Source organism: Protopterus annectens, chromosome 9.part0, assembly GCF_019279795.1.
Source record: "Protopterus annectens isolate FY-2018-M chromosome 9.part0, PAN1.0, whole genome shotgun sequence".
In the NCBI taxonomy this organism is placed as follows: Eukaryota; Metazoa; Chordata; order Ceratodontiformes; family Protopteridae; genus Protopterus; species Protopterus annectens.
Genome location: NC_056743.1, coordinates 681,907,175 through 681,923,393, shown reverse-complemented (window position 1 = coordinate 681,923,393; position 16,219 = coordinate 681,907,175). Strand labels below are relative to the sequence as shown.

At 40.0% G+C, this 16,219-nt stretch overlaps 1 protein-coding gene across 1 annotated transcript in view; it reads left to right on the top strand.

Annotated features, from left to right (window-relative positions):
• The window catches only part of LOC122810566, a 415,025-nt gene extending 408,715 nt beyond the window's left edge, over nucleotides 1-6,310 (top strand). The window contains exon 13 of the mRNA XM_044082146.1: nucleotides 5,917-6,310. Within this exon, the coding sequence (XP_043938081.1) occupies nucleotides 5,917-6,266 (350 nt within the window). The 3' untranslated portion in view covers nucleotides 6,267-6,310. The remainder of the gene's footprint in view (nucleotides 1-5,916) is intronic.
• The last annotated feature ends 9,909 nt before the right edge of the window (nucleotides 6,311-16,219 follow it).

The following is a 16,219-nucleotide window of genomic DNA, read 5'->3' as shown; positions in this document are numbered from 1 at the left end:
AGGATTTTCCTGAGAATGGGGGAACCAAAAGTAGCTCTCGATCAGGTGTAGATCAAGTTTATAATGAGAAATAAAAGTGTGAACTGTAAACCATGTTATGCCTACTCAGATATCAATAGGAACATTGTTAAAAAAAAGCTGTAGAAGGAGTCACTGCTCTAGTGCAGTGAGCCTTCAGTTTGGATGGTAAAGGCAGTCCTCTTTAAAGCCTATATATTCAGAAAGCTACCTGCCAGAGTAAGCTTAGAAACCCTGGAACCCAACCTTGACTTGGAGAAGGAGATAAAAAACTGGTATGACTTCTGAAGGCCTTTGATACAATGGAAATAAAAATGCGACTGATGGTGATCATCCAGAGAGTGCAACCGGTATTTATTTCTGTTAGAATAACTAGGAAAGACAGCAAGCAAATGGATGGTTTAATTCAAGGCAAAAAAGGATGCCACCCATGTAAAAGATTAGATATGGAAGCTTGCATGCCAGTTTCTGCAACTCAGAATTTCTTCTAGAAGAAGCAACTACCAGTGGCTTCCAAAATACAAACAAGTCAGTTGTACTAGCAGGTTCAAAAGAGGGAACACTAATATCCCAGGATGACTCATATCTCTCAAAGGTGAGCATAACAAAAAAGCTTTTGATACCTTGAGGGGAGAAATGGGTATATGCTTTCCCCTCCAGGTGAAAATTAGAAATAGCAACTAACTGGACCTTAATTCTGGAACAACTGGCTCTGGAAAAAAAAGACACCCAAGACAGAGGGAAGTGGAGCCAAGAAAGGATCAAGGCCCTTGGAAATGTCCAAACCAAAAACCTTTTTCACTTACTTTTGTAAATTTTCCTTGCAGAGGGTTTCTGAGAGGATACAAGAATGTGAAGAATTTTGGAGGAAAGCCTGGAACATCTGGCCATCACTGAATGTGGAGAAAGCAAGTGGTCAGATTCAAAGATATTATGTCTGGGTGAGGTCTGCTTGACAGGTGAGATATCATATCAAGACTTGGATCTAGGACCCAAGGAGGGCAAACTAAATGAGGCCAAAGGAAGGAGGACCAGACCTGACTGGGCCAAAAGGGGGTAACGAGGATCACTTTTGTCTGAAGAAATTTAGTTATTAATAGTGTTGAGGGATAAGCATAAAGGAATTCTGGGGTCCAAGTATGAATCAGAGCACTACTGTCCCTCTTTTGAGATAAAGGTAAAAAAATCTGCTGCACTTGTTGTTGGATGGGGCTGCAAACAGGCTGTAGCAGGGCTTGCTCCAGCTACTGAAAATCTCCAGTCCCACTGATGCCTTGACAGACCACTTGTGAGGCAAAAGGGTTGACCAGCTCAGTATATCTGCCAGAACATTGGATTGCCTCAGGACATGCATTGTTAGAAGAAAGTACTAGAAAGGCATCATCTACTGCCAAACCCTCATGGCTTCCTAGCACAGGAGAGAAAAACAGGTTCTACTCTGCTTGCTGATATACCAGTCGACTGGCAAAGTCCATAAGCACCGTGATCACACCACTGGCGAGACAATCCTGAATGGCCTGCAGTACTAGAAGAACTTCCCACATCTGGAGAACATTGATGTGAAACTTGATCTCTGTCTGGGAAATGGTCCCCTGGACTGCTTTCTATTTTAAATGCCACCCCCACCTAGAAGGGAGATGTTCACGTTCACTGTAGCCCATAAAGGAGAAAACACAAAGTGATGAACTAAAAGAACTAGAGGTGAAGATATTCACCATTGATAATGGCACCTGCAAACTGGGGGTGAGACTGACCAGGTAATCCACTGGCTGATGAAGAATAGACTACTGGATAAAAAGAGGCCATTTGAAGACCCTCATGTAGATTTTTGAGTATGAGATGAGGGGAACAGATGCTGCATCATAGATAAAAGACAGAGAAGCAAGTAAGCTAGAGACCACTGGTGCAGCCACACCTTAAGAGGATTGCAGTCATAGTGATGACAGTCTGAATAACAGAAGTATTCCTATCTAAGAGGTAGCCTCCAGATGGTACCCTATAAATTATATTAAATGAAATGGTTCCAGAGCTGATTTTTTTTCTAGCTGACAGTAATCCCAAGCGACAAGAACAGGTGGAGTAAGGACTTTCTTGTTAAGACAAGGGACTCCTTAAAGGAGATCTAAATAAGGGAACACTGGCTTGCACTTGCTGAACACCAGGGGGTGCTCATAACTGATAATGACTGGCTTCCAGCCAAGTGTAGGAAGTTTGATGGCCTGGCTATTTTGATGTGATAGTAGGCATATTGGAAGTCTACCAAGCATTTTCAATCATCCCTCCTCAGCAGAAGCAGATGGACTGCACAGTGACTGTATGGAATGATATCGGTTTCACAAAGATGTTCAGCCCGATGAGGTCCAAGATTGGTCTGATGTCCCAGATTTTCTTTTTTGGAACTAAAAAGAATCTCAAATAAACTCTGGATCCTCTCTGGTCTGGTGGGACCTCCTAGATAATTCACTTTTTTAACAGCTTTGAAATTTCTAGAGCTGCTGCCCTTCAATGAGAAGGTGGAATATCTGGAAAGGTTTTTAACCCCAGTTTGTAAGGGAAGAAAAAAGGAACAAAGTTGCTTCTGGAAATTATTCTCAGCAGCCAGGAACTCTGAGTGATTGCTGCCCAGGCTTGCAGGTGCAGATGCAGATGCTCCCAACTGCATCCAGAGCAGAATAGTTGGGTAAGCATTCAGCAACAATGAAAGGGTTTGTGAGTAAATGGACTGTGAAACCATTGAAGTTGTAGACAACCTCTGCCTCTTGGGTGACGTCCATTAGCATTCCCCCTAGGACTTGTGGAACCACAGATGCTTTCCACCCTTCTGGTTGTGGGAGGAGGACTTTTGAAGGGAGAAGAAATGGATCCCAGTGGTAGAAAGGGTCTTGCTCATTCCTCTCACTTCTGGAAAGCATGGACCCATCAATGGGGGCATTCAGGAAAGACAAGGATGATGCTGGTACCTGTTGCCCCAGATGTCCCATACACAGCATTACACAGAAGGCACATGATCACATTTGATATGGACTGCATGATGTTTAACTGAGGCTCCAGCAACTTCTTGGACTCGACAGTTGTGACAATAGAGTTTCTTTGGTCAAGTCCTTCTGAAGAAGAGTAAAGCTGGCCATGTAGTTCAGCACCCATAAAGCTAAGGTCATGGAAGCATGCACATGCTTCCCAAATTTGTCCAACACCTATGACTCCCTATTCAGGGTATGGACAGAGGAACTCTTCAGATAGTTCCTTCTTAGTGGCTGTGGCCACCACAGTGGCATCAACAGGGTGCCAATTAGTCCATTGTGTGCCCTGTCCTTGGGGGGAAATAAAAATCTTATTTGGCTTGCAGGCAGTGGGGCCCACTATATCTGGTTCCTTCCTTCCACACCCTCAGAGATAAGATCATGAGGTCATCCACAGGGGGAACCGCTTAGGATGTAGATGGGCCAGACCCAAAGGCCTCAGGAACATGGACTCCTCCTAGGAAGGGGCATTGGCTCACCAGAATACAGTGTCATAACTCAAGGAGGTCTTCAAAGGAGACATTTTCCAAGTGAGATCTTGGAGACCCTTCCCTCTCATCAAGCCCTTCCTCTCTCATCAAGCCCTTTTCTTTTGTGAGTGACTCATGAGGGGACTCCAAATATATCTTCTTGCATTGATGTTTTCTGTGCTCCTGCACCACAAGTGCATCAGGGAGGAGCCTGAATCATCAGGGACCCCAAAGGCTGGACTTGCCTGAGATCAATTGAGTCTGGCCATGCCATGGATAGGGAGTGAGTCAGAACTGAAGAACCAAATTCAGTAAGGGTTGTAGGTGGATCTGGATGTGAGCAGGAAGCCCACTATCCCAAATGTGACATTATCTTTTCAAATGCTTCTAATTCAGAGACCAAAACCAGTCTTGAGGAGGGCCTCCTTGGACCAAGAATCCAGACAGGAGTTTCTACCTGGATGTAACCTGGCTTGGATCCAAGGCCAGTACTGGAGCTGAGCTACTGAAGGCCAAACCATCAAGAGGCAAGGATGGCTCAAAGGGCCTCAAAGGTGATCCCAACTCCTGAAGCCTGGTACCAACTGCTCAGCTCCAGGACTTGTTGAGGTCTGACACAATCAAATGAGATAAGGACATGGACGGAGTTAAAAACATCCAGACTACTGGCTCTGATGGGGGCACCTGAATCAAAGATTTCCAAATCCAAAAGATGGATCAGGGAAGGAGCAATCAAAGTGAGAAAGGCAGACATAGGACTCGCAATCCCCAGAGCATGGGGAGCTGTCAGAACCCCTAGCTAAATCTTAATCTTTAAGAACATTCTCATTATCCTATCCACATTGGCTTTGGCAAGACTCATGGATCTAAAGGATGATGCCACTTAGGGCAGTCTTGAACTTAAGATGCCCACATCTTTCCAAAGGAAGGGTCAAAGAATTAAGATGTAGAGAGAAAGGCTTGGGAGAAAAGCAGGCTCTAACTCACCAGGCACATTTGGAGACAGAATCCTACGACAATCCAAAGTTAGAGTTGAAGAGACCCCAACAGGTTGACTGGAGGAGCTTGGGGTTTTCAAAGCTGGACCAGAAACCAATATAAGGAATCCCGGAAGAGATTCCCAGACCCTATCAGTTTCCTTATCCTTTCCTTAGTACTAAGTTTTTCAGAAGACTTAAAGGGTTTCTTTGACTGAGAAGAAGCAGACACACTAATGCCCGATTATCACATGGTAGGAGGGAGAAGGCCCTTTAGAACTACTTTAGGCCACATATCCAAAAGGGCCCAAGCCACAAAAGCAGCACACAAATTGCACTCCTCTCGAAGGTGAGCTGCCCCCAAACAATAAATGCATTTCACATGCAGATCCTAGGACAAAATTTTGTGTCCACAAGCTGAGGCTATTTTAAAAGTTGGAGGCCTTGTCTAACATGCTGAAAACACAGTTAACAAAAGCCTCAATAAACTCAACAGGAGAAAAATAGTTATAAGAAAAAAAATCAGCAAAAAACTAACTGCAAAGAATATAACAGATTCACCTGATCATAAATGCCCTCGCTCACAAAATACTCAAAGGAAATAAAAATAAAACACATTTTAAGAGAAAGCAATTTTTTTGCAACATGGGAAATGGTACAGCTGGAACCACCACCAGAAAAGGAGTTTGAGAAATCTACAATCTAACAAAACTAGCAGTAAAAGGGGGCAGAAAAAAAATCACCCAACTATTTGACCAAATGTTATGCTGTAAATGAGTACTAAAGAAATACACATCTTGTTTGTTCGGCGGCAAATGAGATTTGAAGGGCTGACAGAGTGGCAGATGATTATGGGAAGGGACCTAAGCATTAGACCCAAGAGTCTCATATGAAGTGTCAAACATGGATCCAATAGACCCACTAGTTGAGTTAGAAAGAAAATACAACACTAGATGCATTTATAAGCAAACTATGCCCACCACATATAAACATTCAATTAGCCACAACTTACTCATGGCTTATTCTTGCAGCATTTTGTGTAGCAGGTAGTGCTGCGCTTAAATTGAGTGGGCCAAGGGTCATAATTTGGTGACAGAGCAATTGCTTCTTTAAAAAAGAAGGGTGAGAAACAGAAGTTTAGATGCACCTTATATTTAGAGATGGTTATGGAGACAGGGGCAAGACAAAATGTTCCATTGAAGACACTGTTGCCAAGGCACTAGAGGTCATAATAAATCTTTTTCACTACATTGGGCTCTGGACATTTTTTGTTGCATATATATTCCATTTGTTTTTAAACTGTTTTTGGAAAATACTGTCTACAGTCTGAAAGCAAGAATATGGAAGAAAAAGTGGAAAGGATTAGTTATGTAAGAAATGAATGAGATTATGGTTATTTTCATTAATATTAACTATTTTTATGTTGCATAGAAAAATCCTTTGGATTGCATCTAATTAAAGAGAACAAAACATGGAAACAGGCCTTAGTCCACTGTTGTGACAAGAACAGATGCCTGGTTAGTGTGGCCAGTGATGACATCCAAAAGGCTGTGGAGGCCATTGTTAATAATGCCAGTACATCTGGTGTGTGGATTGGACTTCACAAGCATTGGCTTCAAGATCAGTGGATGTGGACCAATGGAGAACCCTATAAGTACAACAAGTGGAACAAAGGGGAGCCCAGCAGTCCTGCCACAGAACGATGTGGGATGATGTATGCCAACAACTATACATGGAATGATGAATACTGCTTTAAGCGTTTAAACTTTATTTGTGTTTAAGAAAGAATAAACTGCTAATCTTGGATGCTTTCATGGCTAACAGCTGTACTGATATTTTAAGTAGTACTACATTTGTATTACAAATCTAGTTAGGTGTATTATTTTCTGCATTTATTATTATTATTATTATCATTATGAGTAATTTATAAAATGATTCAGGAGTGAACACCCTCTACCAGAAGTCAGTCTTATGTGCCAGTGTCTGAGTTACAGGGCTGTAACAGGAGACACAAGGACCATTGTGGAAGTTTGAAAGAGTTTTGACAGGATCAGAATATTTTCGTATCTACTTCTAAACCCAAAGTAGAAACAATTTAATCTAATTATCATTCTTATCAGACATAGGATAAAGAGCTCTAGGACATTCGCTGAAGGAACCATGTATTGAATAGTACCGTCAAATTCATTTAAAAAATCAACTGCGTTACAAATATTGTTTTCAGTAGAGACAAGTCACCCACATCCCCCATTCATTGCTTATTCTACATTCACAAAACATCACAGTAAGAGGAATGTTAGATTTTAAAAATTCTGGTCACAGGTATTTACTATAATGTCTCATGAAGAGTCCACTGGCCATATTTGTGGATTTTCTAAGGGATTTAAAAATGCTGTAGATTAGATAAAGGGTTGCAGAATCATACTGGAGGTTGGTTTGTTTCCACTTTTTTGTTTTTAACAAATAAACTTTTATTAAAGAACTCTATTATGACATCAGCTATAATAAAAATATATAATGAAATAAAGAACAGTTTGTTAAAATAATCCAATTGTTTATCAAATGAGTAACTACGATGCACTCCATGCTTCAGGACTGACCTTCTAAATTAGAAAATATAATACAATACCTATTACTGTAATATCTGTCCTGAAAGGATTGATCACCATGCAGATGCAGAAGAGTTGGGAATCTTGTTTTAGTAGTTTATGGCTATTAATCTAGAAGTCTGTTAGGGGTTTCATTGATGGTTACAGATCATCCCTGCAGTTTTGGCTTAGTGGTGCACCCAAGTTATCTCTTTTATGCCTGCGTATTGTAATCTCTTTTATGCCTGAATATTGTAATCACTTAAGTCAATAGATGAGGCAACATCTCCAAGTAGTTTACATGACATACACATGAATGATGTAGTCTTGTTGAAGAATGAATTATTATTGCCTATGCAGTATCCTGGCTATGGATAGATCTTGATATGTGCAAAAAAGAGCTGATAAGCAACCTTTTGCCCTCATGGTTCTTAAAAGAGGTGAAACAAATGTTATTAATTCTGATTTCACAGTTTATAGTGATGATTTAAGAAACAGGAGAAAACAGGCTGAAGATAGATATCCTACAATGACAACAGTTAGAAAGTGGACAATTTCTGCCCTCATTTATAAAGCTAAAATGACATTTAGGCACTTTATTTTGTAGTTTTAACCATGATATCTCCAACAGCTAAAAATGTGTGCTGAAAGGTCTGCTTAAGTTTCCCTATTTTTGTTTATAATTTGACTATTCTGATACCAATGTTCTGTGTGGTATGAGTATATTAAGACCCAGTTGCAGTGCTAAGGTTAGGGTTTGCTTGAGCTGCCATATAATAATCATTCTTCTGTACCAGAAACTAATGTAAAGATATTAACTTTGGAACTTAAAAAAAAAAACTTTCATTTATACACAGCATAAAATAAATGTTTCCCATACAGAGGAAAACATAACTTTATAAACCAAGCTAGCTATTTCATAATGCTTTTTTTTGTGAAAAAACAAACATTCAGAGCAGTAGAGGGTTTTGTGGATTTTTGTTGTTTTGAATATAAACCTGACAGTGAACACACTGATCTTACTTACTCAGAAACAGTAGCTATTACTGGATATTGGTAACCATTAACTTAATATGCTTTTCATGTATAAATAAAAATGAAAACTCTGCCAAAGATGCACTGGTATCTACAAGAAGTGAACTGATCTGAAGGAACATTAGCTCTATACCACCTCTGCTCAATTTTCACCACAAAATTAATTCTTGAAGTGAAAGTTTCTCAAAAATATCTATTCCACTGAAAAGATTTTGATGAGGCAGGGATTATAAATATTGTAGATGTTCAGATATCATATGGTCACTGGCCCTTCTAACAAGCCTGTTTGGATGTATTCCTATTTTGTGGACCTAGATGATTCTTGACAAGTGCATGTTTGTATTGGGGTCACCAGAAGGTTTTTGTCTTATGGTTTGGTGTCTACTTTTCCCATTTCAGTGGTATCAATGGCAGACTTTGCCAGCTGTGCAAGTGATAGTCACACACATGTATACCTAGTGAGAACACATAGTGCCACATGGGGCTACAGCTGTGATTACCATGTATTGATATTAGTAAGGAACGTCAGCTGGTCAACTGTGCAGAGCTGCATGCATGCGTTTCAGGGGCTCCAAGGATAAAAACTCATGGTCTCTGCAAAGGGATACAGCAGCTCTTCTGGCAGAAGTGTATATAAATCATTAGGCAAAATACTGAAAGTTTTGGCCAGACAATAGCAGCTGATTTAGGGACAGGGCCAATTGTAATATCAAATTATGAATAAAAGCATGCCAACCACAGTGATGGTCAAAACCAGTCCTAGAAGTCACTGTAAACTCTCACTGAGATATTGGTCTTCCTTTCTGAACTGAAGTTTTTCCCTGAACAATTAGAGTATCCCTGCAGGGACTGTACACTTCCATTTTCATGTAGAAAATTCTCTGGTTGTGTTATTTGCAGTTTGTTATTGTAAGAGGGTCCTTTACAAATAAACCCTGCCAAGCATTCTTTATTAGTAAATCAACATGCTTTCACAGCCAAGGGAAATAAAATGAACTATAAAGAAGGGTACAGACTGCATAGCATGAAAATAAGAAAAGGTGAAAGATGGGGTGAGATAAAGGAGCTTATGGTAGTAGGTGCTGCAACAACATGGTATCTGGTAACAATGCAAAGACAATCTGTCACCACATTTAGGGTGAAATTCTGCTACACAAAGTGAGATGCAGCCAAGGAAAAGAAAGGTCTTAACCAAAAAAGGCTTTTCATTTGCTAGTCATCAAGCAAATATCAGCAATGCAAGCTGAAATTAACTTATTTTGGATGTTCTCCAGGAATGGGCTCCCACTAGACCACAACACCATGTGACACCTTGTCTAAAGACAGATGGCTATACAGACAGCAAAGAACTACCTTCCCATTAGTCTCCAGGATTTTCAGACTTAACATGGAATTTTCCCCCTTTTTTACCAGCAGACTCTCAGAAAAGCAACCACTTCTTAGATCTCTTTCCACATCTGTTCAAGTCTCCTTTCACCATATGCCAATTAAAGCACTCGAATCATGCCTGTTTTATTATGGGTCCCAACATTAGGAACTCCATCCCCAAACTAGTGGACACCCTCTCCTTTCACAATTTCAGGAAGTAAATAAAGACATTTCAAAATATAAATGCTTCAACAAAGATAACATCACATGGCTCCAGCACTCCAGACATCAGAATGATGTCCATAACAACCTGTAATACTCTTCCTGCTGAGAGAGTCTCATTTCTGATGGTGCATATTGTCAGGATCACAAATCTAGCTTTCCTCAGCACTGTAAATATCTTTCTGTGTGCAATGCCAGTTCTTCTCATATCTACTGTATATATATTCTTGTATCTCTTTTATGCATACCTCAGCTGTGCTGTGCGTGATTATTACACCCAGCTCAACCTGAAAACAGTCCAATAGGATTAGCGTTTGATCCTGGTTAAAAAATGTATAAACACATACATAGGAGTTACCCTTCCAGAGGAAGGAAGATTTTGAAGCTAGTGTGACTGATAGAGAGAAGCTTGAATAAATGAAGGTGGATGATCCTCTTGGTGTCTGTGCCCAGCCTTCTGCATGGATTATTGTTAAGGAGTGGGGTTACAGTATAGTACCAATGTAGACACACAGGACTATAGAGTGCTGACTTTTTCCAAAGTACAGATATTGTGATAGTTTAAGGTTTATACTGATTCTGTACTTTTGCTGTTGCTTCTCTTCATTTAATTGAGTCAAAAATACATACACACACACACACACACAGATACAAGTCTGAGGTGCACTCAGCTCATTAGAATGATTTTCCGATCTCACAGCTATGCACATATATAGCAAAATGTTAAGATTGCTCTTTAGTCAGTCATATCATGTTGACATAGCTAGGAGAGTGGTATTTAATCACTTTCATTTTTCAAATACCCACAAAGCTAGGAGGAGTGCATGCATTCTAATTAACTGGTTTGTTCTCCAACGTCTGTCCCGTGAAAAGAGCTCTTCAGGAATTTCACCAGATGGCACTTATGTGACAAAATGAAGTTAAATTCCCCTGAGGATGAGCAACCTGACATAGCCGCTTCATTAGCCCCCCCCCCCCTCCCTCCATGCCTCCTCAAGTACCTGGGCCATTACTCAAATTTGTGCTTTCAGAACCATAGTCAGGACTACATCCATCTGTGCCACAGTGCTGGCACTGTCTTTTTGTTAGATTTCAGTGCTCCAGATCAAAAGAGTTTGTGCAAATCAACAAGCTATGTCCTCACTATTTGCATGTCTTTTATGTGGAGTGAATTCTCTTAGGAATTATTTTAGTATCCTGAAAAACAGTGTGCTTTAGAATTTCAAAGTTTTGATGCAAGGCAGGAGATGACAGAACAGTACCAGAAGCAGACAGCAAAGAGACATTAAGCTCATAAAGACATTTCTTCTCAGTCAATAGTATATGAATCACAGTCAAATATTTATGCATCAGCTGCATCAGTAAACAATAGGTAATATATATTGGTGTAGTCTACAGTCAACCTCCTCAGTAGCTGTAGCCAAATTACAAACATCCTGGAAGTAATATCTTTCTGAGAACAGTCCAGCCCTTATGCCAATAGCAGGGGAAGTGGAAGGACAGCCCTATTCTTAGAAAAATAATGTCTTGTCATAGCCATCAGAAACACAGACATTAGGTATTGCAAATATTTAGTAAAAGTATCCTCTCAGTAATGAGAAGCCTATACAGAAGGCAAGACATTATGATTGAAGGAAACAAAAGGGCATGATTCTTTATAAGAAGTGGTTACAACAGTCTCACTTTCAGCCTGAAAACTAAGGTCACAAAAGGCCTTCTGCACAGACTCCATGTGTCTGTCCCTTGATGCCACTGATTCCAGTAAAGAGGGACTGCCAGAAATCTAAATATCAGCAATCTTAACTGTTTTTTATTATATGCTATAGCATACTAAGAAAGAAACCTTAATCCAAAACACCTGTCATGTGGTCAACAAAAGTAGCAGTGAGCAGCATCCAAGGAGCAGACAGAACATGTGACAATAATCTGTTCCATCAAAGAGCAACATACAAAACGTTACCTGCACTGAGAAGTACCTGAACACCAGACAGAATAGCACCTTAGCAGGCTAACAGACGTCAGGGCACTTCTTGCCATATACAGGCTATTATGTGGCACAGGCGCACAATAACACAAAATGCCCCAATGATACAAAGTGCACAAGCAGAGGCATTAACAAAAAAAGGCAGCAGCAAAGTACTAAAGCAAAGGGAGATCCCAAAAGGAACTTGTAATGAACGGTTGTAGGTGCCCAGGGATTAGCAAGTAAACCAACAAACAGAAGATGGCAGCATTTGAAAATAGTGTAATAGTCACAAACACAGCAGCCCCAGACATATGCCAGTTAAATACGGTCTGGGAGATTCAGAGAAGTTTGCTTTGGTCCTACAATATAAAATGAACAAGCATCTTCCATGTACTTTTAAGCAGAAATAGATAAAAAAGGATGGCTCAGAAAAGATACCAGTCATTTTAAATTATTCACAGCTTCATGCACCTGGGAATCAAAGATTCTAAAGGAGAGTCACTCACTTTGCTATTACCATGAGTGGAACCCATAGCACAAATAACCACATCCTTCACATATTTCCTTGATTCTAGCACTACAAGAAAGATGCAGAAAGAGGTCACAGAAATTATACTATTTTATGTTGTCTAAAACCTCAAGACATCATGTCCAGAAAGAAGTAATGCAAGCACACAACTGAGGGGCCAGGCAAAAGTTCATTCTGGCTTTCCTGAAGGAGGAAAAAAACAAGTTTTATTCTTCCTGCACCAGAAGTTAGGAATATGGAACATTCATACACAGATCCTTCTACTTTCTAGTGGCAAGTAGTAGGCAATGAATTCAAAATGCACAAAATCATATATGGCCTTAACAGACTGGAGTATTCTTTTTCATGAATGGCATGAGAGAATTCACTCAAAACCTATTTATGTCACGCTAAGTTAATCAAAGTACAGGAAGAGGGCCATTTAACATTACCAAAGAATGTAGCCCAAAACACCGATAATCCAGAGATGACACCATGACATTAAGTTCTTAAAGAGAAAGTGGGATGGAAAAAACAGGAAAATCTGACTATGCTCCATTCCCTATAGCTTATAAGGCCTCATCCCCTCCAAGTAGACCTCTAAGCTGATAGGAAGTATACTGTTGGTGAAGATTATGGTCAGGTGAATTGCTAGAAAGAAAAGGTGTATACCCTTGGGTTACTATTCTGTAGATACAGACGATGAAGAAATAACAATGCTGTAAAACTCATTAGATTACCTAGCCTGTAACTCATCACACCTAAATGTTAATTGTGCCACACACTAATAGCCTTACCTCTTTAACATCTCATTTCACTTGCAGGTAGGGTACAGATCTACAGGTTGCTATGATACAGTATATGCATAAAAACTTGTAGTCAAGTAAAGAACAGAATAAAATGTCCATGTCCTTTGTAACCAACTATTAAAGCAAAAACACCTTTAGGAAAAAAATTGAACTTTAACCAGTAATAAAAAAATTCCTAGTAAAATACAAAAATTTTGACTAATACGAAGCACTGACAGTGCAAGGGCAAAAAAAAGTTAAATGCAGCAGTACAGGAAAGCAAAAGAGGATACAAATTGCTGTTGAGTGCAACAGAAAGAAAACAATGAAAGCACATTTAAACAGTTCTCAGTTAAAGAATATCATAAGTTATAAAGGTTGTTATGAGAAATAGGATAATGAACAAATCAAAATAATACCTTCATACAAAGACTGAAGATGGTCAGCAGGATTTACAAAACCTTTGTGTAAGAGTTAATATGTCTTACAATGAGGCTGCAGTTAAACGGTGTGACGTCAGCATGCCATGCATATTCATGAGGGCATGCTGACTCACACCCTAGGCTAACACAGTCTGTGTAGGAAAGTAGGGGGCGTGTCCGCACAGAGAGTTCTGCAAAGGGACATGCCCCCAGAAGAGTCACAGTCCTGAAAGTAAACTCCCACGAGCGAGTTCGCGGAAATGTCAAGAAACACACCACACATGCCCCCACAGACTATAAACCCAACTGTAATGTAAAACGTAAAAATCAGTTTCATTTTTTTTTTTTATAATTTCAAAAATGTTTGCCCGTAATTGCGCTCGTTTGCGCGGGTGTGCCCTTCACTCAGCCACAGTTAGCAGTCATTGAAAAAGCATATAAGATCTAAATATGCAAATTAAGCTAAGTAGCAATAGCATAGCTGTAGAGACATTGGCCAAAGAGGAGGTAGTCACGGTTCGAGCCCCAACAACATCATTTTCTATTTTTAGTGAAATAAGCACAAAACAATCCCCTGACATATATGTGTATATATATATATATATATATATATATATATATAAAACTATAATTTAAGTAAAATGTAATGAAATGGGCCATGTATTTTTGAAGAAATCTGACACAATAAAAAAAAAAAAATTACAAGTGCCCATAGCTGAGCAGCGCTCTAACAAGCTGAGTATGACTGCCCGCAGGTGAGCAGTGGTTTAACAGGTGTAATATGAGTGCCCGGAGTTGAGCAGTGCTTTAAGACGCTGAAACTGTGTGCCCGTAGCTGAGCAATGCTTCACACAGCGTAATATGCGTGCTCATAGCCAAATAATGCATTAACCAGCGTAAGCCGTTTGCGCGGCAACCGGCTTACCGGCGGGCAATGTTGAGCAAGCTGTATCAAAGCCACCTGTACACAGACACACCTCCTAGCCTGTCTAGACAGTAGTAAAATAAAAAAAAGCAATGCCCAGGCTCGAACCCAGGATACTGTGCATCATAGTCAAAGTACTGAACCACTAAGCCATGACAGTTGTACTGAGAAATGCAGTATTAGCATATATATATAGGAATGATTGGAAATAGAAACAAGACAAAGCAGGTTTTTTTAAGCTGATACATTTCCAAAATGGCCAATCACAGATAAGTATGGGAAAAATGGCATATATAAGTCCCATAGGCGGGAATACACAGCATAACTGATTGTGGAACCTATTTGCAGTCAGAATGACAGGTGTAGGAGAGGGCAGTCGCTTCCGAGCACAGAGGTGGGGTGTTGAGGAGTCCAAATATATGCTTTGGCTCCTAGTCCATGATCATGAGGCTCAACTCATGCAGGGCCAGGTTCTCTGGGGTGCGTACAAGGCAGAGGCGTGGAACCGGTTGGCACATGATCTCACCAGTGCCACAGGCATACCAAGGACTGGTGAACAGGTCCGTCACCACCATGCGGACTTGAAGAGACGAAAGCAGGACCAACTGAACTGTTGGATCCAGGAGGCCTGGCAAATGCCCAACGTCCTACTGAGTAAGTATCCATGTAATTAAGTATGTAAGAAATTATCCTAGCTGATATTATGGAGATGTATGTTCCAATATTACTTCATTTATATTACAGCTGCAGGTGTGCGTTCCGTGAATCGGCGAGCCTATGATGATAGGCTGGTGCGGTTGCGCCACCAGGCTGGTTAGTAATTATTTTGCTGTAATTGTTATAGAATATAAGTGAGACAGCTTGTAAAAGAGTTCAGTGTTGTTACATATTAATAAAGTTCAAATAACACTAGAAGAAAGATTCTGGTAGTACTGTATGATTAGATAAGTGATGCAGCCTGTAATCCAGAAATAAAAATGAAACAAGTCTGAAATAGAGATTTTCCACCTGTATTGTAATATCAGATAACTTGCTTCAGCCTGAAAATTACTGGTAAACAAGCTAAAGATGATAGACGTGTCAAATACATCCCCTTTTAAAATCTGCCATATGAAACAAGTGAGTCTGTTGGAAAGGATTGTTGTAACCAAGTAAGAAATGTTAATAACGCCTAGAATTAAGTACCATCTTGAATTGCAAAAATAAAACAAGTGAGAGTGTGAGAAAGAGGTATGAATCGACCAAGAAAGCTGTAATAAGTCTTGAATAAAGTTATACTGCAGTCAGTACATAATGAAATGAATGAGACAGCCACAACCAAAGAGTGAAATGTTTGTAATAAAGTACTGAAGCTGGAATGCGTTTGTCCCACAATATGGATATGTTGCTGTACCTTTGCAATATGGTGATAGTATGGTTGTATGAAATACTGAACATCCCACAGTTGTCTAGAGCCATATAAATTAAATGTAGCAGGATGCTGTACCTGAACACAGCCAGATACGAACATGTATGAATAAAAATGCAATGTAAATTAATGTAGCAGTAACATTCCCATCACCAACATTCCTAAGGTTACATATAGGAAACTGTACTAGCACCTGTAGGGTATATATATCTGCAGCTACTAGAAATGCACAGCATATGTATAGGTAGTTGAAGTTGTTAATGAAATATTTCTTCACCCTACCCTATTTTCACAAATAATGCCATTCCACACCAAACTGGGTATGTGTATTCACAATTAATTCCCATGGACATTTGTCCTGTTGGCTCATACATATTTGCATGGACGTTGATGCATGTGCCCTGTTCACATATCCAAACCTGATGGCCTGTTGCCTTCAATCAACCCTCCATGCCGTTGGATTGTGTACTGTTGTTCAAAATATGCATGTGTTATGCTTGCTGT